This window comes from Theobroma cacao, chromosome 2 (genome assembly GCF_053813885.1).
Source record: "Theobroma cacao isolate CCN51 chromosome 2, ASM5381388v1, whole genome shotgun sequence".
Lineage (NCBI taxonomy): Eukaryota > Viridiplantae > Streptophyta > Magnoliopsida > Malvales > Malvaceae > Theobroma > Theobroma cacao.
Genome location: NC_142640.1, coordinates 42512163 through 42523756, shown reverse-complemented (window position 1 = coordinate 42523756; position 11594 = coordinate 42512163). Strand labels below are relative to the sequence as shown.

General features: G+C 32.2%; 1 protein-coding gene across 2 annotated transcripts; it reads right to left on the bottom strand.

The window, feature by feature from the left end:
* Window positions 1-1352: 1352 nt before the first annotated feature.
* Window positions 1353-5484, bottom strand: LOC18609547 (protein DETOXIFICATION 29-like). 2 transcript variants are annotated; one of them, XM_018114634.2, is made up of 8 exons: window positions 5048-5483; window positions 4300-4841; window positions 3815-3901; window positions 3000-3056; window positions 2642-2880; window positions 2430-2548; window positions 1824-1910; window positions 1353-1694 (listed from the first exon to the last, which is right to left on the bottom strand). In XM_018114634.2, the coding sequence occupies exons 1-8, from the start codon at window positions 5396-5398 to the stop codon at window positions 1614-1616; spliced, it is 1563 nt and encodes a 520-aa protein (XP_017970123.2). In that variant the 5' UTR covers window positions 5399-5483; the 3' UTR covers window positions 1353-1613. The 2 variants fall into 2 exon arrangements, with proteins under 2 accessions (XP_017970123.2, XP_088660218.1); XM_088804092.1 differs by lacking the exon at window positions 3815-3901 and having other exon boundaries at window positions 5048-5484.
* Between the last annotated feature and the right edge of the window lie 6110 nt (window positions 5485-11594).

Genomic DNA, 11594 nt, shown 5'->3' with positions numbered 1-11594 from the left:
TATTTTTCTTATTTATTTAGTAGCCTATTAAGAATTATAAGAATAATATAATTTCTTTTTTTATTTTAATTTACTTGGACAACAAGTAAACATAGGTTTAGGAATTTATTTTTCTTGTACTCCAAAAAAGATTAGGGTAGAATACTTCCATATTTAAATTTACTTTACTTGCACTCTAAGTTTAGGTTAAGTAGGATTAGACTATTATAAATTGCACTCCTAGACTTAGTTATTAGACAATTTATTTTGGAATTATTGTATAGCATTACTTTTTTTTCTTTCAAGTTTTGACTTTAAGTTTTTGCATTTGAAACTTGATTATCGACCTTAAAGGCTTTGTTGAGTGCTAGCCTTTGTTTTCACACTAACTTACTGCGTCAACCACATTCTCATAAAAGTTTCTCATCTAGCACTATAAATAAAAGGCTCCCCCAAGCCATTTGCATCAATCGGAAGCATTCGAAGATTCAGAGTATTTAGGAGATCAAGAAGAACAAAAGATTTCTAAAGTGAAGATATCAAGCAAAGTTCATGATCAAGTTTTCAAGCGAAGTTCGTGATCAAGATATCAAGCGAGGTTCGTGATTAAGATATCAAGTATAGTTCGTGATCAAAATCAAGTTGTCAAGACCCTTGAAGCGAAAATATTAAACAAAGTTTGTGATCAAGATTAAGTTCAAGTTCGTGACTTTTGAAGATAAAGTGAAGAAATTAATAAAAGGAGTTTCAAAAATTATAACTCACCTCAAATATTTAATATTTGTTTCATTTTTTTCAAGTCAATAAATTTTGAGAAAAAATTTGTGTGTACACACGTCAAAGATGTATTATTTTGAAAAAGCAATTATATAAAGTTTGAAGAGTAGGGTTACAAAAAATTTTCTATATCTATAAAATATATGAAATCACGAATTGATGGTGAAAATTTTTTTGATGAAAATGATCATCCTTTTTCATTATAGTAAATTAAAAAGTTATATGGAATAAAGATAATTGATAAGCCTTGATAGAAAAAAAAATTAAGAAAACCCAAATATTGTAAAAGGAAAGAGAGCTAGTTAAAAACAATGTCAAGTTTAAGTGTGAAAATTGAATTAATTAATCATCTTTTAGGTTAGTTGATACAATTTTTTTTTCTCAATAGTTGATTCAAAAGTAGTATAATAATTAGTATTTTTCAATGAAAATTTATTAATTATTTTGAAAATTTATAGATGTGAAAGTCTATTGCTATTGTTAAAAGAAAATGATGATAAGAGAAGTGCATTAAGGATTTTTTTTTTTAATTAAAAAAAGTGATAGGGGAATGTTTAACATAACTTGAGGTTTGGCCAAAAAAGAGAAACATAAGATGAGCTTAAAAAATTATAATATTAGAGAAAATTCCAAAAATATCAAAATGGTAAAAAGAATAAGACACGTGGGCGCGAAGAATGCCAATAGAAACCAGGCTCACTAAAGGCTGACGGTCAACAAAAGAAAAAAGTGGGCGGAAGAGCTGTTGCTAGAACGGTACATTTGCTGGATGAAATGAACTTCAACTTCATCTTCACACAATATATCACATCACACTGGGCCAAAATTTCACCTCAGTTATTCTTGCGTAATCATGTTTATGCATTATTTTCCACATTGGTCTGTTCGGAGTTACTATTACCTCCCCATATCTTTATCCTCTCCTCAGCAATTGAAGCCTGCATTTTATACATAATCCAAGTTAGGTACAGCATTTAAAATGGAGAAGTAAATTAATGCTTCTAATTTTGTTACGTTAGAGCTCAAGCAGAAATGATTATTTATCATTATTTTTTTTTTAATTTTACCTCTTTGTTCCAGTTGGTTTTGTAAATCATTGCAAATAGGACACAAGTCTGTGCAACCGTCCCTGATAGCATCCCATACCAAATTCCCTAAGGAAAAAAGAAAAAAAAAAAGCATGGGACTGTTAGTTGAACGGGCATCTTATCGAATGCCATGATTCTGCAGGCTTTTGAACGACATGATTGCCACGTTATTTGGTCTGACGGTTCATATATAGCTAGTGATGGTGCCATTTGCCATGACCATCCATTTTGATGAGCGAAAGAGGCAAGTTTTAATGCATGCCTCAAATTGTAAAATACTACTAGGCAAATATTTTTAAAGGGGAAGAAACCGTCGTTCATATCTTCATAGACCATCTATTACATAAGTAAAAGGAAGCTCCAAAGGGCTTCCTCCTCTAGCCACGTGGAGGCAATAGAAGAAAACAAAAATGGTATTGAAGAAAGAAAGAGAGAGATAGAAGAGAAAGAAAAAAACAGGCAAAAAAAAGGCCCGTGTGCAACGCACTGGCCCTAGTCTAACGTGAGATAATATTATGGGAGTGAATGGCAGAATAGAGAGAGGTTTTACCGAGTATATTTCTGCCTAGAAAAGGAAATACATACCTGGACGCCCATGTCAAGCGCATAACCTAATGTGAGACCCAAAGGAACTCCAAAGATATAGTAACATGCAATGTTTACATAGGCAACAGCTGCTTGCCATCCAGCTCCAATGGCCATCCCTAGAGAAAAAGCAATTTAACGCAGCCAATTTGTTTCATACAATTAAAGAAAATATTTAATTAATATTTCAAGAAAAAGGGTTTAAAGGTTACCTGAAAGGACAGGTTGAACATTATTGATGACTATGCAAAGAGCCAACAGTGGAGTGAGCTCCTTAACGAGATCTTGAACTTGTGTATCATTTGAAAATAAGTATGGATATTTATTCCTAAAGATTATCAGTATAAGCGAGATGATGAGACCAATTAGAAATGAAGAGATGACAGCGACCACCAATGAAAATTTAGCTGTTCTTGGATGTCCTGCTCCCAATTCATTGGAAACTCTCACACTGTGCACATTTTTAAGATTAAAAATGAGATTATAAAAATGTGTGGCATCATCTTCCTTCCTTGTCTATTTTATAAGTAAGAACTTATAGATTCAATAGTGTCCCAGTGAATTAAGTACCTTATAGCTGCATTCATTCCCAAAGCAACCATGACCGTCCATCCCAATATGTTCATGCTGCAAAATTCAGTAGCAGAAAAGTAAGGTAAAGAAGTTAATTTACTTTATAGTGCCGAAATATGATACCTTGTTGAAACCCCACTGTAATCATGTGCCTTCATTGCAATTACATTAAATCCTTCTAGATAGCTAGTTTGACAAATACATACATATATATATATATATATATATATATATATATTGTGGACAAAAGAATTTGATCTATGAATTTAATTTCATTTTTGGAGCAAATATATATCAATTTTCTTGTTACTATTTCTTGTGGTGATCAATAGATAGAGTTAGAAGAACTACCATGTGGCTGTCCATATGACATCCATGCGTGCGTCAATGTGCCAAAATTCAAAGCTGATTTGCCAACAAATTCTAGCAAAAGTGACAGGCTTCAATGACAAAACATGTGGTATCGTCAGCGTGCCTGTCCTCTCCTACTAGTCTTCTTATCTTTGCCTCCTTTATTATTGGCTTTTTGTCTTTGGGAATTTATTACTCAGAAAGATACGGAACTTTAGGGAGAAAAAAAAAAAACTCTACCAAAGTGGTTTTAGTACTACATTCAATACTGATGGCTTGCCTCGATCAATTTGAAAATTCCACTTTAAATTCAAATCGCTATATCATAACATTTTTATAATTAGTTCAGAATATAAATCGAACTTTTCAAACCGTTCTAGAATTTTGAAGTAAAATTGTAAGTCAACAATTAGCATTAATTAATGGCTAAATAATACTAGTAATTACAAACTAAAACTCACCAGATAGACAATGCATCTACTGATACTTCTGCGTTCTTTAAATATCCAGCGAAGAGTATCAATGCCATAAAATACCATATCTCTAAACTGCATAAAATTAATCAGGAGTAATAAAATTTAAGGACCTAGATTCCGAATTTGATTCAAAATATTCTGAAAAATGAAAGAGTATAAAAGACCAGCATGCCAATACTATTGGTTGCTCAAAAAGATTGGTGTCGGTAGTGCAATCCATGCGGATTATGTTAATCAACCCATGCCTTCAAATTTTATGAATATTATACTAGGTACACATCAATCCGACAACATGTGAACACCATGTTACTCGTGGAGTAGAAAATTAAAGAGAACCTTAATTTTGTTGTCTTTGTTCAAAACAAAATCTTGAAGAGGCAAATTCTGCCTGAACTTTGACACGAATAAAGGCGAAGGATAAAGTTAAACAGCGCTGGACAATTAATTTTAATTAATGTTGCTGTACTTACCAGAGCATTACTGCGGACGCCAGTGACAATCTCACGAATCCCCATAAATGTTGAAAAGCCTTCCAGGAGAAGCCGGTCCAGGCGCGGCCGCAAGTTCCGCTGATAATGTACAAGAACTGGGCCACATCTATGAATATCCATGATGCGTTTAGTACAATGGCTGCGCCTACTAGACCCAACCCAAGCTTTAACATCAAGAGCCAGCTAAATACGGTGTGCAGAAACAAGGCCACACCGGCTATCACCGCCATCACCATCATCTTGCTCTGCGCCTGTAAGAACTTTGCCATGGGGAAATTAACGGCGTAAGCAAACAATTGTGGTATCATCCATATTGAGAATATTCCGGCGGCCTGGGATATGCTTGCCGTCTGCCCTATTAGATTCAAAATTGGGCCCGCGAATATGTATAGCAAGCTTAGGATCAAAGCCGTTGAATTGAGGATGACCCATGATCTTTGCATGTAAATCCCTAGCATATCATGCTGTCCTGCTCCGAACGCTTGGCCACATAATGTTTCTAGTGCGCTCCCCATGCCAAGCTTTTTGAAATTTAATCATATCTTAATGTTAGTATTAGGAACTAACCAGAAACTGTTAAAAATGTAATAACACAGTTTTTGTAGTGAGAAAAGCAAGTTACGATTTATTGAGGGTGTATCATATAAAAACTCTATAAAGTTATTCCAACATATATTTTTTAGTAGTTAACAATTAAAATGGTAACTAACTACAATATGTACTGTACCATGGCACCGAAGGAGAAACCGGCGATGACAGAATTCTCGACGGACACGGCGGCGAGAGCCAGAGTGCCAACCTGGCCTGAAAAGACTTGAGTGATGGCGCCAAGGGAGTACTGGCAGATGGAGGTGAAGATGGCGGGGCCGGCAAGGAACCAGAGCTTCTTGGACTCAGTCAAGAATTCTCTAAAGAAGTCGCGAACGCTGTTGATCGGAGGGACGTCATGGGTGCCGGGGGTAAAGGTGGTGGAGGAGAAGGAGGCGTTTGAGGCTTTAGAAAGTAACTGCGATTGGAGGTGGTTGTCCTCGTCGACTTCCCGAGGGTAATGTAGAAGCGGTTGCTTAACGTCCTCCATGGAAGACTAAGGAACAAGGATCGAAACTAGTATAGAATAGTAAGGCAAGCAGCTATATTTCCTAATAGGAGAAAGGCTTTGGGTGGAGAGCGCATGAAGGAGAGTTTATATATAAGATCTAGGGTCCAAAATTAATAAAATTAAGAAACAATAAAACTAGGGATATTTTTAAAAACAATACCCTCTTTATAATTTTAACTATTCTTAGTCAAGTTAAACAAAATTACCTTTAAAGAAATTACACATCATCTACAAAAATATGTTACACTCTATGTACAAAAACATGTTACACACCATGATTAGGTTGTTACACGTTATATTGAACAAAATACTGTTATTACACGTTATGTATAAAAACATGTTACACGCCATATTGAAAAAATATTGTTGTTACACGTTATATTCAAAAACATTTTGTTACACTTTAATATCTAAAATGTTGTTGTCACTTACGAACTAAAACTTCAAATCCTCTCCGACTCTCTTTATTTTATTTTTTTTTTGATAATTTAGTATCGATTAAAGTGTTTTTAACATGTTTTCATAAATCAAAACACAAATTTTCTTATCTAAAACACCTATATTGACTAAAAATTGAAAACAAATTTCCTTTGAAAATCTAGGTTTATAAATTTTAAATTCTTGAGTTTATTGGTATCTAGGTCTCGAATTGATCCAATTAAAAGTTATTTCAAACATTTGTGACCATTTGTACCGTTTTAGTTATATCCAAAATACCTAAAAATTAAATTTATCAAATAACCACCCACCCAAGCACATCAAAACCATTGTTTGGTATCTTAAGAGCGTAGGAAAGAGAAATCTGAAAAAACAGAAGAGAGAAATCGGGAGCATAGCAAACGAATGCCGAAGATAGAAATCAATAAAATTAGAAAGATTAGGATGGTGATAGAGAAATCGTGATGAATGATATAATTTATTAAAAATAGTTTCAATGGTATTTTTGTCAAGTCATAACTAAAAATAATTAAATTTATTTTGATGGTTATTTTTTAAATGCCCTTATCAAGGAAAGTTATTCCTCATAATTTTCTCATAAAATTAGCTATGGTATATAAAGTTTTGTAAAACTCTTCAGAGGTAATATGTTTTTTTCTTTAAGTTGGAAAAACTCAAGGGTTAGCTCATATTAAGGTTTTATTAAAAGGTAGGAAATAGAAGTACACTAGAGGGATACATAAACCTTACTTCCAGAATTACCTAGGAGAGATAAGAAGTAAATCCTAATGAAGGTGCTACTTTGCTTAATTGTATGTTATGAATGCATTGGATAAGTAATACTACTCTTTTACAAAATGCTAAATGCAAAATATAAATAAAGAGTTCTACTTCTTTATAATTATTTAAATTTAATATAAGGGAGATTAATCCTATCTAACTTAAGACTGCCTCTTAATTCGCCCTCAACACTGTGGAATACCTTAAGTTGTTCATGCAAATAGCCTTGGTTAGAAAAAAAGTTTGCAGCTTGATTCCCTTCACGATGTATGTAAGTGATTTTATAGAAAAAAATTTTCAAACAATTCCGTATAAAAGCTAAAATATATATGATATCATAAGAATTTGAATTGTTTTCTTGTATCATCTACACTACCACTTTGGCATCCATTTCAATCCAAATTTTCAAGAAGTTGTACTCTTGGCATAACAATAAACCTCTTTGAAGAGCAAGAAGCTCAACTTTCAAAGAATTATTCAGTCCAAAATTCTTGAAAAACCGAAAATGAGTTTACCTGTATGATCTTGCACAACTCCTTGCCCTGCAGCTTGTTGGACATTTTTAAAGCTCCCATTAATATTCAACTTGATTTCATCGAAACCTAGCTTCAACCATCTGATTATTTTGGGTGGTTTTGATAGTTGAGTTGGAAAGTGAATGTTTCACAACTTTGCAATATGAATATCACCTTTCCATTGCCATTTTCTTATTTAATTTCATGTGTGAAGTTGTGTCAACAACTTCATTATTTTCCATATGATACGTTCAGAGTAAACTCCTTTTTGTCTATGCTTGGCATCATTTCATTCAACTCACAAAAACCAACATATAAAAATAGAAATCCAAACCCGAATGTGGTCTGGCTTTGTGTAATCTCCCGAATAGCTTTAGAGGTAATATGTTAGTGACTATGATTTCTCAAACATGGCACTTGCCTAACACAGCTATTTCTCTCATCTATTTTCTCCTTATCATCAACAAAGCAAAAATCTTACAAATTTCAATTTCCTTTTTTTTGAAAAGGGAAGAGGGTTAGTGGGGGTAGTGAGCTTTCTATCGAAAGTTAGATGGAAGATAAGTTGTATATGATTGAACAGAAATCTTTGGAAAAAGAAACAGAAATTAAGCTGTCAATTTATTCAAGACTTTTTGTTCCCAATTTCTATAAGATTACAAAGAAGTGTTTACTTCAGTACTTACTATTAATACATACAATATAGTAACTCTTTAACGGACTCATTTGGCTATTTGGTTTACAGGTTAGACAGTTATGTGCCCCTGCCTAAATATGCCGGCCATCCCAAATTTATGGACGGATGCTAAGGTTATTCATTTCCTCGTAAAAACTAGAGTGTTTGGTCTAAACTTGACTTGGTCTATATATATTTGAAAATCGAGGTTAACTTGCCATTTATAATGTTATATGTTGGCTCATTTTCCACATTTACACAGGAAAGTCGAAACGCAACAGTTTTGCTTTAAAAAATGAGGGAACTTTTCTATACCATCAAAATCATGAATTCTGCCATGAACCTCACAAAATTTAATGTATATGGCCCATAATTTAAAGCCAAGCACGTATACAAGAAAGATAAAACTGCAACATAGGAAATGCTACAAACCATTTAAGTCTTTATAGCATGAACTAATTAGGAAGAACATTCTTCTTCTTCTTCTTCTTCTTCTTCTTCTTCTTCTTCTGTCATGATAATTTCTCTTTTTCTAATTATATTTAGATAATTATGTATGATGGCCAGTCCTTGTAAATTTTTTGGATGAATATACTCATACATTTTGCTTATAAAAAAAATTTGACGTAAATTTTTATATTTTTTATATGCTTGATTTTTTTTATTTTTCTATGAATATAGGCAAATGATTAAAGCAAGTGGTTAAACTATTTCACAACAAGTGACATTAGAGCTCCAGGTTTAGCATATATATCAAGATTCACAAAGGATGTCAATAATTATTAATTATATGAATTTCTCTAGTCAAAAGTTTGACGGACAAACTTATCATCCTTCTCTTTATGCATCAATGCTTAATGTTCCCAGAATCGACTATCAGAAGGTGTGTCTAGTAATTAAACGAAACATCGAAAAGCTAATAATTAGCTATATATATCTTTGTAGTAGGTGGTCCATGGTAGAGGAATCTGACTAGATTATAGAACTGAATTCATGGATTAACTATGTTGATAACTGATCTTTGGTCTATTGGTCCTTTATGATAAGAATGGTATAATATTTGCTAAAGATGACATATGGTGGTAGTTGGCATAAGGATAATGCTAATAAATTTTACCTATGAATCTAATTTTAATATAACTAAAGGGACAATTGGCTAAAATTATGGGAAAAAGTGAAATGACAATCACGACAAACTTGATGTGAGGATTTCCGTATACATAATATTTAGATATTGTCAACTTGCCACTGTAAAGTCATCTGACATCTAGATACTGTATCTAATGGGCCCTTGGATTATATGATGAGTCAAAGCCGTGAGGTTAGCCTAGTAGAATATCTGTACACTTCGCTACTCAATCCCAGTAATTAATTAATCTCTCCCTCCAAAACCTAGAATTAATCTCCAAAAAGACCATCCAAATTTGGTAGGTTCTTAACTCTCTTTTAAATCGTCGAGGTCTGTGTATGGTTCAAATCCCTTTTTATCTGGACTTTTAATTGTATATATGTATACTAAAATAAATATGTAAGTTAGTTTATTAAGCAGCCACATTTTAATCCTTCTCCCTTAAGTTATCCTAAAAAAAGGGGTATGTTATTATTACATATGTAATCCATAAATACCATCCTTTTGTTTTCTTTCTTTCCTAAGGTTTCGCATTTATGTAATTTATGATCCCTTGGAGTTTATTGGACCATAAATAGATGAGAGAATATATGACATCGTTAGATGATTCTGCACATCGCACCTACTACAAGGTCGTTTTCTTTTAAAATTGGGGTAATGAGAGAAAAGGGAAACGCAATGGCCAATGGATCAAGAACCTTTTTGTGTCATATGGAGCCTTATAAAAAGAGAACAACATTTTTTTCCCATGGGGTATAAGCTCCCAAAAGAACATGCGCAGCATATGACCTTGCACCGTCTCACTCATGAGATAACCCACGTCCAAAGCATATGCATGGGGCTGTGTTCAAAAGGGAAAGAAACCAAAATCATTGCATGGGGCAACTACGTTTTTGGCCTTTAGGCTTCAAACTAGACTTCTTCCTTGCTGATTAGGTGAAAAAAAGGACTTATTTTCTTGGTCGTCTCGTCTCGCACGTGATTACAATCTATTCATGTCTTTACTAGAAGATTTAGTAGCTGCAAAGGGACAGAAGAAGTATTAAGATGACAATAATTTAACTAGCCATTATAATAAAAGTACTCAATGCATGAACTCGATCTTGTTGTAACTTTCCGTGTATACAAAATATATCAATACGTGAAATAAAAAAATCACAAAACGAAAATTTATTTTTGATACGTGGTGAGTTTTTTACTCATCTCGTTATGTGGTTTTTTTATTTTTTATATTTACTTTTATAGTAATAATAATATTAAGAATAATAATTTGTTTAGAGGATTTATTTTGTAACGGTTGACTTAATTTTTTTTTTTAACAAGTGAAGTGTTTTTTTAAAATCACGTAACTTTTTATAATTTATTTAGATTATGAGCTAAAAGTTGAACAAAATAAAATAAAAGAAAATGGAAAGAGGGAGAGGGAGGATATACATTGTGAAAGAAAAAAAGGGACTTTTGGTAGGAGTGATTAGGGAAAATCGAAAAAAATGAGAGGACAAAAAAAAGAAAGATGAGTGAAAAATGACCAAGAAGGGAGGAGGGAGGAGGAAAATATGGAGTTATGATCTTTTCGCAATGTAGCGTGGATTACATGTATGTGTGTGCATGCATGTATGTATGTGTGCTATAAAAAGATGTTATCAGAGTTTTCAATTTGGAAGACAATTTTTATGTATTATACTAAATAATGAACTCATATACAACTTATCAAGTACTTTAATACAATAAACACAAATTAAAAAAAAATAAAAAAACACAAGTATGACGATTTTTCATTGTATAAAAGTCATTTATAAAGTGGACTTCCATGTTTGTAGCACTGTAACATGTTAAAAGTTTTAAGCTTTGCATTTAATTTTACACAAGTTTAAGTTAAAGTTAAGAACCACAACATTGAAGTAGCAAGGTATACAAAATTAATACAATAAATATTAATATTAAAAAAATGAATTCTTAAGAATATTACTTGTAAAATGTATACTAAGATAAACTTCAATGAAATTTTGATACAAGATTAAATATTACTTTATTAATAATATTCTTGAAAATTTTTTACTCTAGAATTGAAATTGTTGTTTACCTTAAAAAATAGGTTAAATAAAATTAATTAAGAAGACAAATTTATTTTACATGTATAAGTTGAAATAAAAATAAAAAATAATGTTTAATGTAAGTAAAAATCATTATTGGTCATTCACATATTAAACAGTAAGAATTATGTAACTTTAACTTTTCTAACAAAAAAAAATGTCAAAACAAAAACTTGAAGTTACCTTTTGGGGATGAGATTATAATTTTTATTCTGTACAAAAACAAATTACTTATACCTATAAGGGTTCATTAAAAATTTTAGGAATTTTGGAGGTTAGACAACGGCTCCCACCCCTTATATATGTGTGTGCGAGGAGGAATTCACTTATATCAATTTAATTTTACACCTTTCGTATAATTTTATAAGAGTTATAGTTGTTAATTCAATCGTGGATTTTCATTCTCCATTCACGTAAATCATGCATCCCTAATTTTGTATTAAATATATGTATATAAATCGAAAAAGACAATATTTTCTATCAATATAATAAGGATATTGAATTCACTTAAGAATTTATGTGTAAGATAAGTATGAATGGATTG

Excerpts from the sequence above, each read along its gene's own strand:
- LOC18609547 (XM_018114634.2), bottom strand. The coding sequence starts at position 5,398 with ATGGAGGACGTTAAGCAACCGCTTCTACATTACCCTCGGGAAGTCGAC. Across the intron at positions 2,549-2,641 it reads TGTTCAACCTGTCCTTTCAG|GGATGGCCATTGGAGCTGGA; the intron begins GTAACCTTTAAA and ends CTTTTTCTCTAG. Across the intron at positions 1,911-2,429 it reads CGCTTGACATGGGCGTCCAG|GGAATTTGGTATGGGATGCT; the intron begins GTATGTATTTCC and ends TTTTTTCCTTAG.